This window comes from Mirounga leonina, unplaced genomic scaffold (assembly GCF_011800145.1).
Source record: "Mirounga leonina isolate KUSES-001 unplaced genomic scaffold, KU_Mleo_1.0 Mir_166, whole genome shotgun sequence".
Lineage (NCBI taxonomy): Eukaryota > Metazoa > Chordata > Mammalia > Carnivora > Phocidae > Mirounga > Mirounga leonina.
Genome location: NW_023270418.1, coordinates 11,207,566 through 11,226,698, shown reverse-complemented (window position 1 = coordinate 11,226,698; position 19,133 = coordinate 11,207,566). Strand labels below are relative to the sequence as shown.

Genomic DNA, 19,133 nt, shown 5'->3' with positions numbered 1-19,133 from the left:
GTTGAATAATATTCCGTTGCAATATAGGCCACATCTTGCTTATGGATTCATCTGTTAATGGATTCTCAGATTGCTTCCACATTTTAGCTATTATAAATAATGCTGCTAAGAACACAGGTGTACAAATATTTCTTCAAGACCTATGTTCAGATCAGCTTTACGATTAATGAAAAGATATCAGTAAAAGATATCAACCTCATGTCACAATATTATATGTTTACAAGATATCAAAGAAAAAAATAATAACATTATTAAAGATGGACTTACCATACACTCACTGTATATTAAAACCACAAATACACAACAATTTAACAATTTAAAGTAAAAGACATTTTCCTCTCTGGCATTTCTGAAATCTGTTTTACTTAAATGGCATATGAAAAGAACTTATCAGACTCAGACTCATAAAGCATTTATATATTGCACTTCATTATGTCACACTAGTTAGGAGAAAGAACTTTTGGGACAATTTATACCTGGATAAGATGTGTTGGCATTGTGATGATACAGGCTGAAAGAGAGGTTCGTAGAAGACCACGGAGAACATACAGGAACTTCGTAAGGCTGTGGCTGTTGTCACAGTTTTCTGTACAGCAAATGTCATCTCCCCACAAAGGTGAACCAAGATTCTGGATTCCTATTCTTAAAATGTTTTTCTGTTTTTTCTAGAGAGAAGTGGGAGGGAGGTAAACACATTAGGTTTTGTTAACCAGTAGGATACCTCTTTTACTTCTCTTTGCCAGTTTTTAAATTTATGAAAGATTAGGGAGATAATGTCAGTAGAGGTGGTAAAAACCTTTATGTGTAGTTAGTATAAGGCAATAAAGGAAATCTTCATTATTACAAGAGTGCAAAAAAAACCCAGCTGATTTTTTCTTACTTTTGGAAAATTTGAAGAGTATCAAAAGTCTCAAACTTCTATATTTTAACAGTGACTACTCTAAGGATTATGTTTGAGGCGCCTGAAATAATATATAAAAAATCAGTTAGCAATAAAGAACACCCAAACCAGAATGCTTACAAACCATTCTTAGTATTACAAAATTCTACAAGTCTTTCAATAAACTATAATTTGCTCAATATTTCTCATTTAATGCTCCTGTGTCCAATGCCTGGTACTTTGTTTGAAAGAAGTTTAAAAATGTGTGTTTTGGTTTTACACTCTATATATGCCTTTACTTATTCTTCTTGAAGCTATTTTTACAAAATAATTTAAGTTCATTGCTTTCATAAAATTGAACAAGTAAACATCTAGAAGTTAAGACTACTGATATTAAGGTCACAATAGTGACTAATATTTCCTGGGAAAAGAACATTTAAAAACCATTAAATAAAACCTAGGATGATTATCAATAAGTGTTTGCCAGAGATGTATTTATAACAAATTTTACTGTTTGGGTTATTCTAACTGAACAAATGTTTTATATATGCTTTCCTTAGCAATCTGGCAAAATTTCTGGGCAAAGGAGGAGACATTAGCAAAACCTGGTGCATGGAAATAATTGAAAAATCATTACTACAGTTCCAGTGGGGAAAGTAGGTTTTCTCTCTTAAAGCAAAAGTTTGGAACATGTGTCATTTTTGAGTGTGACTTCTGATGAAGCCAGATCCTGCAATATATCACTGGTTATTGCTATAATAAAACTAATAAAATTTATTTAACTAATATAATTTATTAACCAACCACTATCTCCCTGATATTACAGATGAAAGTTGAGTTTGTGTATTTTTGAGAATTTATTAACAAAGGAAAGTAGAGAAAATGAACAAAACACTGAAATGTTAGAAGAGGAAAAACAAAAGGGGACAATAATTAGTAAAATGGAATTATAAGAAGATATTCACAGTCTGGACTGTGTAACTAAGAAGATGTGGTTTTGGGCAAGACCCTACACTACTTAGGCATTCATTTTCTCATCTCTACAATAAAAAGGATAGAATAGAACATTGTACTATGAGCCCATACAATCCTTCAAATATATAAAGGAACACAATGAGTTGGATAAAGCTATTGAAATGAGATTACAGAAAAAGGAATTTAGTTTGAGCACATTTAAAAAAACCTTCCTGACTCCAAGGACCTGGAACATGATGATACTATTAAGGCAGCTGGTCCAATTTTCTGTTCTGGTCATATTAAGTTTATGAAGGCAATAACCTTAAGATATATGTTATGATCCTCAGCAATCCATAAAAATTGTTTTCTTTTTTAATTTCTGCATTACTTAAATGAAATAAAGGTAATAATATGTACCACGGCATGGGTTAGAAGTTTAAATAAGTTTTTGATGAATTCATGTAAGATATTTGTGAACTGATAGGTTATCCCTTACACTGTATTACTTAGAAACTCAGAATTTAAGAAAATGACAAGATTAAGTTTCATTTTGTCATTCCTAAACTTGTTTTCTCATGAACTGTAGCTTAAATTAGATTCTCAACAAAAAGAGCGATCTGGAAAAAGGGAGAGAGAAACCTTCCCCCAAAATCTAGGTATTAGAACAAAACCTGAAGGTAGAAGGAGAGCAGCATTATATTGTTTCCCCTGTCAACATTTCAGAAACCAAAGGTCGGCTGTATATTTTAACCCAGTCACCATTACCAACTATTGTATCAAAGAACATCTGCTAAAAGTTTATAAGAAAAATGCTGTTAGGTGCAGAAGCAGGAGAACTACAGAGGTTTAGCGACTTTGACAAATATACTGATATATCTGAAAATAAAATGAAAATGTGAAAATGTTAAGCCAAAGAATGAATGAATAAGGTAGGTACTCAGCACACCAGAACATAACTGAGATAATACTTCAACATAGGGAATACATTTATATTTTTTAAAAAATGACAGTAATTGCAAAAACAAAGGCTGAATTACAAATTTCCTGTGTCGTTTTGGACATATAATTCCTTTGCTATGCCATATAATAATGGGGCACATCGTGAGGCATAACAAAATTTATAAAATAAACTTTTGTGGAAAGCTGAACAGTAAATAGTTAAATTTATTCCTATGAGAACATCTAAAATATTTAATCTGGTATTCTAAGTAAAATCTATGTTCAAATTTCATTTTTATTGCACATTTCTTAGATATTTAAAAAATCATAACTTAAATGAAATTATGACAGCAATTTGTAAATATCTCCATTCCAAGTATCTTTACAGATGAGCTACAATACTTTACTTACTACCAAGGTAATTATATAATATATAATACTCAGTTTCTTTTTTTTTTTTTTAAGATTTTATTTATTTATTTGAGAGAGAGAATGAGACAGAGAGAGAGAGCATGAGAGGGAGGAGGGTCAGAGGGAGAAGCAGACACCCTGCAGAGCAGGGAGCCCGATGCGGGACTCGATCCCGGGACTCCAGGATCATGACCTGAGCCGAAGGCAGTCGCTTAACCGACTGAGCCACCCAGGCGCCCCAATACTCAGTTTCTTATAGCTTACTTCAAATAAACTAAATGAGGTTATTTGAAAATATAAGCTTATTTGAAAATGTAATAGAGAAAATAAGATGAAAATTTCCTTTTAAAAAGAAGGATTTGGGGCGCCTCGGTGGCTCAGTCGGTTAAGGGTCTGCCTTCAGATCAGGTCATGATCCGAGGGTCCTGGGGTTGAGCCCCACGTCAGGCTCCCAGCTCAGCAGGGACTCTTGCTTCTCCCTCTCTCTCTGCCTCTCCCCCTGCTTGTGCTCTCTCTGTCTTGTCTGTCTCTCTCAAATGAATAAATAAAAAATCTTTTTTTTTTTTTGAAGGAGGATTTATTTCAGGATCAGAACATTATTTTGACTCAGGAATAATATTTTTTTGAAGTAGTGCTTCACAGATGCATTTTTGTGGCTTCTTGAACTCATCTAAAGTTTCTGAGACAGATGTACAGATGAGGTAATTTAGCAAATGATACATTCTATAATATAACAATATAGAAATATAGTAACAAAAAAACACAACATAAAATTTATGCTTTTGTTCCAATAAAATTGGAATTTTATAACTTACTGGCATTTTGTAAATTTTTTTCAGCATTCTTGGTATTCACCATATAAATATCTACCTCAACTCTGTTTAATCTTTATGTAAGTCAATAGTTGTAGAACCTCTGGTTCAGAGAGACAAACCAGTTCAGTTTGTTGTTTATCAACTTACATGAGATAAAATACTATTTATTGAAAATGGTGGTGTTTTTCATACTCAAATAAATAACCAAGAAAACAAACATTTCATTCCACTCCAATAGTAGCTTACTGATCAAGGGTCCTTTGGACGGATGTGTGTAGATGTGTGTACATATATGTGTGTATATACATATATCCACAAGTATGTGTATATCTTTTTGCTATTGCCTTTGCTGTTTTGCATTTTATAAAATTTCCTGCTCTTTGAAGATGTGTCATCATTCTGCAAGAAGAGCAGCTCTGCACACTGTATCATAGGAACTGTTATGACATGCCTGTTTCTATAGTAACCACAGCAAGTGGGGAGAGGTGTCTGTCAGGAACCAATTTACCTCTCCTGACAGGCAATGCCACCAAAGGGCGGACACAGTGCCCATAAATCTTAGCTAGGACCAAAAACAGAGCAACAATGAGCAAGATAAAATTGTAACAAAAACCAAGGCCTATCACAAAAACTGTAACATACATGAAGAGCCATCTATAAATAAATGTGTATGCTTCACCACACACATAAGTATTTTCAACTTGTTATTAAACTGATGATCAAAACAAATTTAAAAATTATCTTGCTGTGGAAAGAAACATTAAATACAGTTTAGTAAAATTTACAAGAATGCTTACAATTTGTGGATTAAGAGCAAATATAGTTGATAATGCCAAAAAAAGACTTTTGGATTCTTTGCTTTCTTCAGTAAAAATACTGGTGCTTTGGAAATAATTCTGCTAAAATAATAATAATAAACTGCAAATCTTTAGCAGCTACAGCAATTAAAATCACTCAGAAAGATTTCTGAAAGGCATGATATCTAGAAATAAAATTTCTCTCATTTTGTTTAAGTTAAACTAACCGGAACATCTTTAATAGTAGGAATTTGGAATTAATAGTGGGAATTTAAAAACTTCTGTTTTTAGACGCTACAGAGAAATAATTAAGTTATAAAATATTTTAAGACAGCAAATAAAAATGCATTTTTTATTCAGTGAAACAAATCAAAGTATGATGTTATAAGAAATAAAATCTTAAAATAATTAATCCTTACTCATAAGGTAATTCAATTAAAGACTGAATGACAAATATAAAAAATTTAGATAAGAAAGTACAAGTCTTGCAGATTTAGGAGTAATTTTCCAAATGTGGCTATTTATTAATTCCAGGTGCTATAAATACATATTTAAAAATAATTTATGTTGACAATGTGTGTATACATCTGTGCATCCACTGAGAACTTAGCTAAAACTTTAAATACACATTAACAATTAAACTACGGCTGCCTGTGCTCTGCTTATTGACATCTTCTGAGTTTGGGAACAGTTTGTTCACTGTTGATGATTCTAAAACCTTCTGGGTTTACCTCTAGAGAGTTTAAAAGCAACATTACATACATGATTATAAAAGGTTTTGAAGGTGCTCAATACCTGGGGATTGGAGCCATCAAATCCTTCCTCATATATGACTTTCTGGATAAACTGAAGCAGCTTTCTGTAGCCATGGGTCAAAGAACTGTTGGTAAGAAGTAGTTCATATACATCAGTGGGCTTATTACACAGGAAATTCAAAATCTAAGCTATAACATTAAGGAAATTTATGAGATTAAATATAACATAAAATGAACCAAAATAGTATAAATAATCTAAAAATATACAGTCAATACACCCAGGGAGTAAGTTACAATGCCTTATATTAACTAGCTCAGTGTTCCAGTGTTCTTGACATCATGGGAAGATAAAAATCTGTGGAGACTGAGATGGCTTAATTATGTCAAGCTTAGTTACCTCCAAGAAAATTAATGATTTAATGAAGCAACCTAAAAGATCATATAGCTTTTCTGGAGTAATCATAGATAATTAACACGTAGTTAATGAACTGCTATGCCAAGTACACCTGAATCAATGTCTCAATCACCTAAGCTCATCTTCCGGAAAAGTTTTAATTTTCTTAGAACAAACTGCTAAAATAATAGTAATTAAAAAATTTGATCTTTTAAGGCCTATGAAGACAAGTGAGCATAATTTCCACTTTGTTTTTAAAATGAAAATAATAAAATAAATGTATGAATTCAAGAAGACAAATTATCTCACATGAATATTAGTATTAGTGTTACTATTTTAAAATATTTTACAAAAATAGGGAGCCTGGCAGGTTCAGTTGGTACAGCATGAGACTTGTGATCTTGGGGTCGTGAGTTCAAACCTCACGTTAGGTGGAGAGCTTACTTAAAAATTGTTTTTACAATGTTATGAAACACCTCAAAAAAATTTAGTAACTGTGAAGAACATCTGGCTTAACACTGACTGAATTTAATATTCTTGATAACGCACAACCTGTGTGCTATGGCTGAACATTAACTGTCATGATAATGAGGTTCTGGAGCAAAGCTATTTCATCGATGTTTAAGTGATGAATGCTGTAAAAGCTGTGCGTGTCCTTAAAAATACAAAAGTGTTTGCTTTACTCTGATCCTAAGTAAAGCAATCACATATGCAGAATCAGTGCCCTAAAGAAAAAATGAAATATAATTTGGAACATACACGTAACATTAAAGAACCTAACAAGTTAGGAAAAGCAGCTGACTACTTAATGTGCAAAATCAATGGTAGGTTGTTCAGCCTGTTGCACATCTCTGTAAATGTTTTATTGAACAGCCAGAGCTAGCCCCAAAGCACCTAACAAAAACAAAAAAGAAAATCAAGAGAAAGGAATGCCGTTATGTGCAAAACAAATATTATGACAAATAATATGACTCCAATTGAAGGCTTTGGCAAGTATGGTTATTTCACATATAGTTATTTCTCCATTTTCAATGAGGGATTGGATTATACAGACACATTTTTCCAGTTTAATGAGTGAAGAAATGTGTCTATAAAAAATGATATTCCATAATGGCACTGGTGTGACTCTTTCATAAATATATGAATATATAAATATATATAAATACATAAGTATATATGAATAAATAAATAATGTATTTGTTCCGGCTAGCTCAACTTTCAGAAGACAGTACTGCTGTTTGAATGCAGCATGTTCAATTCCTATCTGGGTCAATTAGGTTTGCACAAGGGGTAAATCTCCTCCGGGGTCCCAGATTATGAAATGAATTTCAGCCAACCATTTGACGAATGTCAGTATGGGTTAAAGGAGGGTGGATCAAGAATATATCCAGTTCATTCTAATCCATCAATAATGAATCTACTCAAGACATTATTTCATATAATACAGAAAGTTTCTTAAGCATTTTTCCTTCTGCCCCAAATTGTTCAATAATAACATTTGCCTTAAGTGCCTGGTAGTAAATTTGCTATCTGAGGTACATTACTAGACAACACACACATAAATTACTTCTTAGTTTTTTGTTGCCACCACTCAACCAGTACAATCGGTTATTTATTTTGTATTCTCCCAGTCTGTTAAGGTAGCTATAGTAAAGCTAAGATTCTCTTCAAAGGTGGTGAAAAGGTCTGATATGAGAACAAAAATAAACACATAAAGCCAATACATCTTAGTCTCTTTCCTTATTTAACACTGACATAAAATAATCCAGACACCAGCAACTCTTAGAACTTTACAAGTAATAAACTACCCCAAAGTAATTAGATTTCTAGGACAATAAACACTTTGATAAAAAATTAAATGGGAAAAATTTAGGTATATATATTTAGGTATATAAATTGATAATATTCATTTATGATACATGGGATTATAGCATTTAAAACTGAACTAGTTTATATGCTATTGATATTAAACTACTACTGAGTATTGTTAATCTCCATGAGATACCGTTCCTGCCAGCAATACTTATAAAAATATTTTTTACTGATAAAAATTTTTTCTCTTGTCATCTAAAATTTTAAAAAATTAAACCCCTTTAATTTTGAGGCTATTGCCTTTTTTTTGCTGCTGTTTAGCAGTATAGTAACTTATAAATCAGGAGTTGGCTGAAGGAAATCTAGTTACAAATATGACCCTGTCCTCCTTATTGTTTCCAAGCAATTAACAAAGGTTAGGTTATCAAAGTATTTAAAACATGTCCCAAAGGCAGCACATTTTAAATCATGTGTACTATTCTACCTTGATTTTCTTAATTTTCAACAACTATTATAGTAAAATGATCTAACTTGAGATTCCACAATTTGTCTTTAAAACTATAACAGTACAAAGAATGTAAAAATAATTACTAGAACTTTAATTTTTACCTTTAAAATATCGAGTATTTAAAATTTTTTTCAGTCAAAAAAAATTGTTCCATGTCTGCTTATATCACCATGTCTTCTGACAGTAATTTATTTCTTTACATTAATATTAAATATGGGCAAAAGGGGTCCAATGACACAAAGTGTAAATCTCTCTCTCTATTTTTTTAAGTAGGCTCCACACCCAACGTGAAGCCCAGCACAGGGCTTAGACTCATGACCCTGGGATCAAGATCTGAGCTGAGATCAAGAGTAAGATGCTTAACTGACTGAACTACCCAGGTGCCCCTAATCTATATTCTGATGACCAAATTCAACATTTTTTAAAAACTGACAGAAAGAAATGAGACTTTTGTACCTATCAGTATCTCCCCCATCCAATTTTCAGCAGGTGGTCTGATAGACATTTACATCAGAGAACTTCAGTTTCTATCAACAAATGGCATTGGTTTTTCTGTGAAAAGTAATTTTGTCAGTCTCATTAAGAAAGATAAAAAAAAGGGGGGGGGGCACCTTGGTGGTTCAGTCCATTGAGCTTTGGACTCTTGATTTCGGCTCAGGTCATGATCTTAGGGGATCGAGCCCCAAGTTGGGCTTTGTGTCCTTCTCTCTTTGCTCCTCCCCATGCTCATGCTCTTTCTCAAATAAATAAATAAATCTTAAAAAAAAAAAGATAAAAAAAATCTGCTGTAGTATATCTAGGTATAGATATAGATGCAGTATATCTAGAAAATAACTCAGGCAGATAATAAATACCAGTTAATTGCCTTGTAGTTTCTCAAACATTGAACAAAGGAATACTTACCGAAGTCTGAATATGATCAAAGAATAAATTTAAATGGAACAACAACAAAAAAGCTTGGGTAAAAAAGACGAGATTTTTTTTTTTTTTTAAGATTTTATTTATTTATTTGAGAGAGAGAGAGAGAGAAATAGCATGAGAGGGGATAGGGTCAGAGGGAGAAGCAGGCTCCCTGCCGAGCCAGGAGCCCGATGTGGGACTTGATCCCAGGACTCCGGGATCATGACCTGAGCCGAAGGCAGTTGCTTAACCAACTGAGCCACCCAGGCGCCCCCAAAAGACGAGATTTTATTTGTGAAAATATAAATTACAAAGAATATTATATATATGTTGATAAATGAAACGTTTACACATAGATAAGAAACTCTTGGGTATTTCTTTGTATCAAAACTACTTGATTTTAATTTTATCTACTGGTAAAGTGTCTGACATAGTAAATACTCAAAAAAGGTTTTGTATCTCTGTCACATTTGATCATTACAATAGCCTTGTCAGGTGAATAGAGTCATTAGATCCATTTTATGGTAGAGCAAATTAAGACCCTTTGGAAACTTAAGTGATTTGTTCAAGGCTGTACAACAATTAAGTGACAGACGAGGCACCTAAAAAGTTTTCTAAAACTTCAACTTATCTGCTCTTTTAGTTAAACTAATATAAAGCCTCAGAGTGAGATCCAGATTCAATGAGAAGTCTGTGGGTTCAAATACACTAATGTGGCTGTGATGAGCTTTGAACGTGACTCCATTTAACACAAAGTAACCAGGTGTATAGTTTCAGGAAGATATATTTTTTTTAGTCGCTCCTATGAGACCTTCACAAATAGGCCTCACTTGTATTAACTGGTACATGACATATAAAGACAATTCAAGATGGAAAAAAATGTAGATATACAATATATAAATGAGATACCAGCATAACACAGTGGAAAATATGCTTTGAGATCTGGGATCCTGGTCTATCCACATCAGCAACTATAGCTAAATGTGTGATAATGAGGCAAAGTATTCAATTTTTCTGTTCTGGGGCTCAAAATTTTCTCATGTAACAGAGTTGCACTAATAATCTCTCTTGTCCTTCCTGACTTAAAATTACATGGCTCAAAAATGACTTTTCCTTTTTAAGACTGATTTCTCTCACTAAAATGATTAATTGCTGGGTTTTTGAAAATAACTTCTGGTGCATTTTAATATTGATTTAACTACTTGATAGAAATACTTAGGAAGAAAAACTGTTATCACTCCCAATTAGGATTAATTTAAAGTGAAGATGAAGCATTTTTGATATTATTATGCAAATCATTGAGAAAATATGATTTGTATTACCAAAATTCTATTTACACATATATTTCAAGTATTCATTTATGACAAATAGTGAGATATACTTACAGGGCAGTAGGCACAATATCAAATGTCTCAACTAATTGTGTAAAATGGTTTGCTGAGCTAAAGTTATATTAGCATATAATTTGCATGTGACTATGAAGACTGTGAAGTCTATTCACAAGTAATTTTCAAGTTAAAAATTCCATTACTATTACCCCGAAGGCTGTCACAGATTTTTCTTTTCTGATGCTTTTCACCTAATTACACTGAGTTTGATTCTCTTCACCATGAATACTCAACTGAGAGTGGAACATACAGAGACTAGAAATGCAAGGAGAACAATGACCAGCACAGACCTCTGAGCCACAGTTGGGAAAATACTAAGAACGTGAGGATATAAGAATTGCATCCACTGTCTGACAGAGATACTACTGGAAGAGGTTATGGTCTTTCATGAAAAAGAATTCAGTTCAACATTACTCTGATTCCTTTACTTACTGATGTAAACAAGTCATTAGATTATGTCTCCTACTACCCATCACTGTTGTCATCTAGCCAACCCTGGATCATTAATTATCTTTCAAACATCCTGGCCTTTCAGTTTCTTGACCACCTCTCTCCCAATGATCTTGTTTCCATCCTACCTATGTTGCTCACTCTTATGAGCATATCTTAGACCTTGGCATTATCAATAATTGCTATCCCTATGTAATCTCAATCCATGCTCTCTCCTCCCCACAACTGCCACTTCCTATCTTTCCACCTAGAGCCCATATGTAATCATTTGACCACATTGAGACCTCCATAGCATTGTCTACCACCTCTTCACTCAATTCCCTTGATACACTCTTTCAACTATTTAACCACCTTGATCCATGATCAATCCTTGTCTCTACTTCCTTGCTCTTCTCTTGCTTTGTCTCACTTGCTCAACATAACTATTCTGGCTAGGGGCGCCTGGGTGGCTCAGTCGTTAAGCATCTGCCTTTGGCTCAGGTCATGATCCCAGGGTCCTGGAATCGAGCCCCGCATTGGGCTCCCCGCTCTGAGGGAAGCCTGCTTCTCCCTCTCCCACTCCCCCTGCTTCTGTTCCCTCTCTTGCTGTGTCTCTGTCAAATAAATAAATCTTTAAAAAAAAACACAAAAAAACCCCTATTCCGGCGAAATTCAACTCTCCGCCCACTCCACATTTGCCTCAGTACAGCTAAGAGTGGTGGGATAAATGGCCCCATCCAGGTGGACTGGTCTCAGTGTAAAATCATGACCTCAAACTTTAATAGGCCCTTAAGACTGCCTGGCAATCCCACTATACACAGTCTCACCCTCCTCAATGACTTTTTCATACTTTCTCTTTTTATATACAAACCTCTAATATCCTTACCCATCTTCATTCTTAGCTTATAACCTTTCACTGAGAAAATAGAAGCAACCAGCAGAGACATCTATCACTACATTTACCTACCCATCAGCATCTGTACCAACACAAATACTCTCTTCCCACGTTGCCATAGTTGAACTATTTATAAAACATTTTTTTTTTTTTAAAGTAAGCTCTACGTCCAGTGTGGGGCTTGAATTCATGACCCCAAATTAAGAGTCACATGCTCTACTAACTGATCCAGCCAGGCGCCCCACAGGTGAACTATTTAAACACCTATACTAACCCAGTATCCCTACTTGCTCCTAGGCCTCATCCCATAGGATGTCACTCTAGCAATTCTTCCATCTCTCTCTCATATCATTAACTTTCCCTTTCTACTGGATGCATTCTAAAATATATAAACATACTCTTATCTCTTCCTTTTAATAAAAAAAATTTTGTCCCACTTCCCTGCCAACTACTACTCTATTTTTCTGCATCAGAACTCCGAGTTTTCTAATATTTGGTGTCTCCAATTCCTTCCCTTATATTTTCACTTAAAACTATTCCAACTAGGCTTATACCAACATCATTCCATTAAAACTGTTATTATGGTCACCAGTGACCTACACTGGTTAAAATCAATGGATCCTTTAATTTTTTTATTAATATAATTTTATTGAGATATAATTCATATACCATTCAATTCACCCATTAAAAGTGTACAAATTATGGGCACCTGGTGGCTGAGTAGGTTCGGTGTCTGACTCCTGATTTCGGCTTAGGTCATGATTTCTGGGTTGTGGGATTGGGCCTGGCATTGGGCTCTGTACTCAGCAGGAGTCTGCTTCTCTCACTCTCCCTCTGCAGACCCCCCATGTGCGCTCTCTCTAAAATAAGTAAATAAATAAATCTTAAAAAAAAAAGTGTACAATTCAATGGCTTTAGTATATTCACAGAATTAAGTTAACTATTTTTTTTTAAGATTTTATTTATTTATTTGACAGAGAGACAGAGAGAGAGAGCACAAGCAGGTGGAGCAGCAGGCAGAGGGAGAGGGAGAAGCAGACTCCCCACTGAGCAGAGAGCCCAATGTGGGGCTCGATCCCAGGACCCTGGGAACATGACCCGAGCCGAAGGCAGACGCTTAACCGACTGAGCCATCCAGGTGTCCCAGTTAGGTTAACTATTACCACAATCAATTTTAGAATATTTTAATCCCTTCAGAAAGGAGTGCTATACTCATTAGCATCACCCTCCTGAACTTTCCCATACCCCCAAACCTAAAGAACCACTACCTCACATGAGTAGAATAATATAGTATTTGTCTTTTTGTGACTGGCTCATTTCACTTAGCATAATGTCCTCAAGGTTTATCCATGTTGTAGCATGTGTCAGGATTTCCTTCCCCTTTAAGACTGAATAATATTCCATTGTATGTATATACCGCATTTTGTTTATCCATTCATCGATTGCTAGACATTTGGATTGCTTCTACCTCTTGGCTGTTGTGAATAATGCCGCTATGAGCATGGTTATGCAAATATCTCTTGGAAACCCTGCTTTTAATACTTTTGGATATACACCCAGAATGGGATTGCTCAATCATATAGTTCTATTTTTTATTTTTTTTGAGAAATGCCATACCATTTTTCATAGTTGTTGTACCATTTTACAATCTCGCCAAGGCACAAAGGTTCTAATTTCTCTACATCCTTGTCAACACTATATTTTTTTGATAAGCTACCCTAATGAGTGTGAGGTATTATCTCACTGTGGCTTTGACTTGCATTTCTCTAATGAGTCGTGCTATTATCTTTTCATTTCCTTGTCAGCCATTTATATATCATCTTTGGAGAGATGTCCATTCAAGTACTTTGTCCAGATTCTAATCACGCTATTTGTTGTTGTTGAATAGTAGTTCTTTATATATTTTGCATATTAATTCCTTATCACATAAAAGATTTGCAACTATTTTCTCCCATTTCTTAGGTTGCCCTTTCACTCTGTTGATTGTGTCTTTTGATACACAGAAGTGTTGAAGTTTGAAGTAGTCCCATTTGTTTATTTTTGCTTTCTTTGCTTGTGCTTTTAGTATTATACCCAAGAAATAATTGTCAAGTCCAATGTCATGAAGATTTTCCCCTTCGTTTTCTTTCAAAACTTTTAATAGTTTTGGGTCTTATGGTTAGGTCTTTAATCTATTTTGAGTTAATTTTTGTATATGGTGTAAGGGTCCATCTTCATTCTTTTGCATGTGGATATCCAGTTTTCCCAGGAACATTTACTGAAGATTGCTCTTTCCCCTTGCATGGTCTTAGCTCTCCTGCTGATGACTGTTTGACCATATATGCAAGGGTTTACTTCTGGGTGCTTTATTATATTCTATTGGTCTAAATGTCTGCCTTTATGCCAGAACCATAGTGCTTTGATTATTGTGGCTTTGTAAAATGTTTTGAAATCAGCAAGTATAAGACCTCCAACCTTGTTCTTTTGCAAGATTGTTTTGGCTATTTGGAGTCCCTTGAGATTGAGTCCCTGTATGACTTTAAATAAACTAATTAAACCTGTTGTGTCTCTTTCCTCATGTTCAAAATTGGGATATAATAAACTTCATGAGATTTTTGCATGAATTAAATGAAATAACAAAAATAATATGTTAAAAGGTGAGAGATAATCAATTCTCAGTAATTATTAACAATTATCAATCCCCATGCTGTCAAATATAATAATGCTCCAGTGGCAAGATGGATGAAAGTCAGGTGGGATAACAAGATGGAGCAAGGTATGCACCTAAGGAGTTAAGAAGGAATGGGACTAGTACAACAGTACCACCTAGAACTGCCAAATGAGTACCAAGAAACATTCTTTTTTTTTTTTTAAAGATTTTATTTATTTATTTGAGACAGAGAGAATGAGAGAGAGAGAGAGAGAGCACATGAGAGGGGGGAGGGTCAGAGGGAGAAGCAGACTCCCTGCCGAGCAGGGAGCCCAATGCGGGACTCGATCCCGGGACTCCAGGATCATGACCTGAGCCGAAGGCAGTTGCTTAACCAACTGAGCCACCCAGGCGCCCAAGAAACATTCTTTTAATAAGCTTTCAGGAGTGAGCTAAGTAGTGTGGGAGGCACAGGAAATATGGCTACTGTTCATTCACAGACATATCTAAGGAGGAATTGATTTCCAAATGTGTTTTTCTCAAAAGAAAGAATAAGATAGGGAAAAGAAAGTTGATTGTCCAGATTATAAATATTTGCCTACATAGTTATATTCCCAAAGGAGAAATAGCTTTATTGATTTGCCTATTAATAAAAATGTTTATTAGAATAAATTTCAAACATATAAGCAGGAATAATAATAATGATGGAAACCAAAATTCATTAAACCCTATATTAGCCAATGTTTGCTAAGTGGTAAATTTTTATTATCTCATTTAATAATCTTAAGAAGTAGTTTCTATTATTATTACTTTTATGGAAGCCTAAGTAATGGGGGCCCCAAGAAGTAACTTGTACAATGTCACACAGCTAGTAAGTGGAAGAGTCAGGATTCAAACCTAGATTGTCTAACTGAAGGGCTTCTATCTAAACTATGCTGTAGCACAAGAAGGTTTTTAAAAAGAAAAAGAAAAAGAAAAAAAAAAGCCAAATCATCCACAGTTCAAACGCCCTGAGACAATTACTGTTAGCCTACTGATGTGTATCTTTACAGACCACTTTCTACATATATACATCATATATTACATATATTATATTGTTTTATAATCTCTTTTGTTTTTATCTCCTCCCTTTGCAAGCAAGGTATTCCACTATGTAGATGCAACATAATTTAATCAACCAATCTATATTGATAATTCTTAAGTTACCTCCAGATTTTCAGTAATGCACACAGATTATGATAATCATTCTTGTATACACGCCTTTGTTAACTTGTATCATTATTTCTTTATGATCAATTCCTAGAAATGGGACAATGGTAACAATGATAATGTACACTCCAACTTTTGATACTCTTTACTAGAATTAACAATGTACACTCCTATGGTTAACATGAGTGACATCCATACCACCTTTAACACAAGGTATTATCATTTTAAATATCTGATAGTTGAAAAATGGTATCTTTGGTTTTTATTTGTATTCCTTTGATCACTAGTGAGGCTTATTAGCTATTTTTGTTTTTTCTTTCGAGAACACCCCATTGTTATCTTTTGTCCATTTTGTATTAGGATACCCAACTTGTTACCAGTTTAAAAATGCTCTTGGGGCACCCGGGTGGCTCAGCTGGTTAAACGTCTGACTCTTGATCTCAGCTCAGGTCTTGATCTCACAGCTGTGAGTTCAAGCCCCGTGCTGGGCTCCAGGCTGGATGTGGAGCCTACTTAAAAATAAAATAAAAACGCTCTCAATTTACTAAAGATATTAACATATTTATACATCTATGTGATTGTTTTTTAAATTTTGAAATAATTTCAAACTTACAGAAAAGTTGCTAAAAATAGAAACTTTTTTTTCTGCTGTTCCACTAGAGGATAAGTTGCTGACATGATGACCTATCACTTCTTAATAATTTAGGCTATGATTCCTACAAACATTCTCCTACATAACAATAATATAACCACCTGACTTGGGATATTGATTATAATTTGGAAATTGATACTACCATCTGATCCTCAGACCCCATGCAAGCTTTGCCACTTGTCCCAAGCAAAGCACTCAGTTCAGAATCACATGTTGCATTCAGTTTTCATGTCTCTCTTCAGTCTTATTCAATCTAGAAGTTCCTTAGAATTTCTTGACTTTTATGGTCTTGACACTTTTGAGGATTACAGGCCAGGTACTTGGTAGAATGTTCCCAATTTGGGTTTGTCTGATATTTCCTTATGATTAGATTTAAATTAGGTATAGTTAATAGATATACCACAGAAGTGCTGCTGAATTCTCGTTGCATATTATCAGATGATACATGATTTCAATTTGCCCATTACTGTTGATACTTGATTAAAGTTATGTCTGCAAGGCTTCTGCACCATAACATTCTTTCCCCCTGTAGTCAATAAATATTTTGTGGGAAGGTACTCTGTGGTTATGTAAATATCTTGTTCCTTGATAACTTTTTCATTCATTTATTTTTATCAATATGTATTCATGGCTTTCTGCTTTATTAAATGGGTTACAATCCATTTACCATCATTATTGATTCTGGTGCTCAAATTTTTCTCTGACTTGGCCAGTGGGAGCTCCTTTGAGCTGGCTTCTGCATCCTTTTGAGATGCTCTGCCCTCATCATTCTTTAGGCACTTCTAAACATAAAAAGACACTACAGGTATATTTTTTTCTTTCCTGTGAATCAAACATTTCTCCAAACAGTCCTGGTTCCTTCAAATGAAGAATGGTGTTTAGATCTGATCACTAGATATACTGATTGCTATTTTCCCATCCAAGAGTTTAAGGCATTTTCTTTTATTTCCTTCTTATACTTTTATAATTCCATTTATTATATTTAATCTTTAAATATAATTTGATATGAGATATGAGGTAAGGATTTCATAATTATATTATTTCCAAGTGATTAAGTGATTAAGCTTTCCTCTCTTATTTGAAATATCTCCCCATTATAAAAATGATGTTTGGGGTGCTTGGATAGCTCAGTCAGTTAAGTGGCCAACTCTTTACTTTGGCTCAGATCATGATCTCAGGTTCCTGAGATCCAGCCCTGTGTCGTGCTTGTGTTCAGTGCAGAGTCTGCTTGTCCCTCTTCCCTTCCCTACCCCTCTCCCTGCTTGCACACACACGCTCTCTCTCTCTCAAATAAAATCTTTTTAAAAAATTTAAAAAATGATATTTGTTCATCATAAAAATTCAAATACATAAAACATACAAAGAGTAGGAAAAACCCCAAAATCCATTACCCAGAGGTGAACATTGTTAACAGTATGATGAACATCCTCTCATACATCTCTGCACCAGCCCTTCCTTTTCTTACTGAGAGAAACTAATGTGGGATTTTAAGAAGTATGCTGTTAAAAATGGTTTTCATTTTAAAGAATATTACAAGAACTATGTATATATTTGTTTACTTTTGGCATTTCTTTCACATCCTTTTAAATACTACACATACTGTGAGTCTCTTAAATGGTCTAAGAAGGAAATTTAGTTGGAGTCTTGTGAACTTCTTTGACCACATGTCATTAAGGTTTTGGAACCTAAATTAACATCTCCTGAATTAGTGTTAGAAAAGAATTTAGAATCAGCTATATAAAATGTTATGTAAACAGGATTATACTATGTATCCCATTACTATAATCTGCTTTTTTCACTTCCTTATATCTTGGATGCTAAGCCCAGTATCCATTTAAGTCTCATGCAGAAAAAAACTGCTGCAGAGCCTACCTGCTACAGCCAATGCTGCAGTCTTTGCAACTAGAATCAGTCACAGACCTTAATAAAAGACACTGTGCCCACCATCCTCCAAAGGATATTTCCCTTGGAAGCTAATGGGCACTCAATCCTAAATAAATAAAGCTGCAGCTTAGACTACCTTCCTCAATATTTGAAAGATGTGATTGGTATCCTTTTTGTTTTCCAATGTTACTTTCAAACCACTCCTCCTCCTCCACTTTCTGGCAAAATGAAACAAACAAAATTCATGTTTTCTTACGTCTAACCAATCCCAATCATTCCCTTTTTTAAGCCGCTGTCTTTATCAAGCTCCTGGACATGTTCCTCTATCAGTTGAAGACACTGTACCTGGTCTACAGTCCTAATTCAAACATCTTATTCTCAACCAAGACTTCTGATCTTGGTAATTGCTTTGTCCAATTACCCCCACTATTAAGGCTAGTAACTCCACCACCAGTCCACTAAGCCTTCTCTCTCACCACATGTATCAACAGAAGTTGTCTTCAGTTCATTTTCTTAGCCCTAGTTTGTGTCCATCATTTGTTTACTATGTTTAATACCTTAAACTCCTTCTGTCGCCTGAACCTCTCAAAACTTGAATCCTGCCTGCACCAGGAATCTTAGCAGAGATGCAAGAAAGTAACACAAACTAACAGACTGTACCACCATAAATATTTGATACTTCTTTAGTAGGTGTATTCTTCTAGTCCATGAAACAACCATTTTAAACCCTTCCCATTTAACCCAAACTCCTAAGAGGTAACTGTTCCTCAGCAGATGACCCTGCCTATCATTCACTAAGTAAAGAGAAGATCTCAGTCCATAACTTCAACACTACTCAAGACCCTGCCTCCAGCTTACTCAAGACCCTGCCTCCAGCTT

The 19,133-nt window shown here is 34.6% G+C and overlaps 1 protein-coding gene across 1 annotated transcript in view; it reads right to left on the bottom strand.

Moving 5' to 3' along the window:
• The window catches only part of ELP4 (elongator acetyltransferase complex subunit 4), a 247,577-nt gene that overhangs the window by 148,708 nt on the left and 79,736 nt on the right, over nucleotides 1-19,133 (bottom strand). The window contains exons 6-7 of the mRNA XM_035012517.1: nucleotides 5,595-5,679; nucleotides 477-665 (exon numbers count right to left, since the gene is read on the bottom strand). Coding sequence (XP_034868408.1) covers nucleotides 477-665; nucleotides 5,595-5,679 — 274 coding nt within the window. The remainder of the gene's footprint in view (nucleotides 1-476; nucleotides 666-5,594; nucleotides 5,680-19,133) is intronic.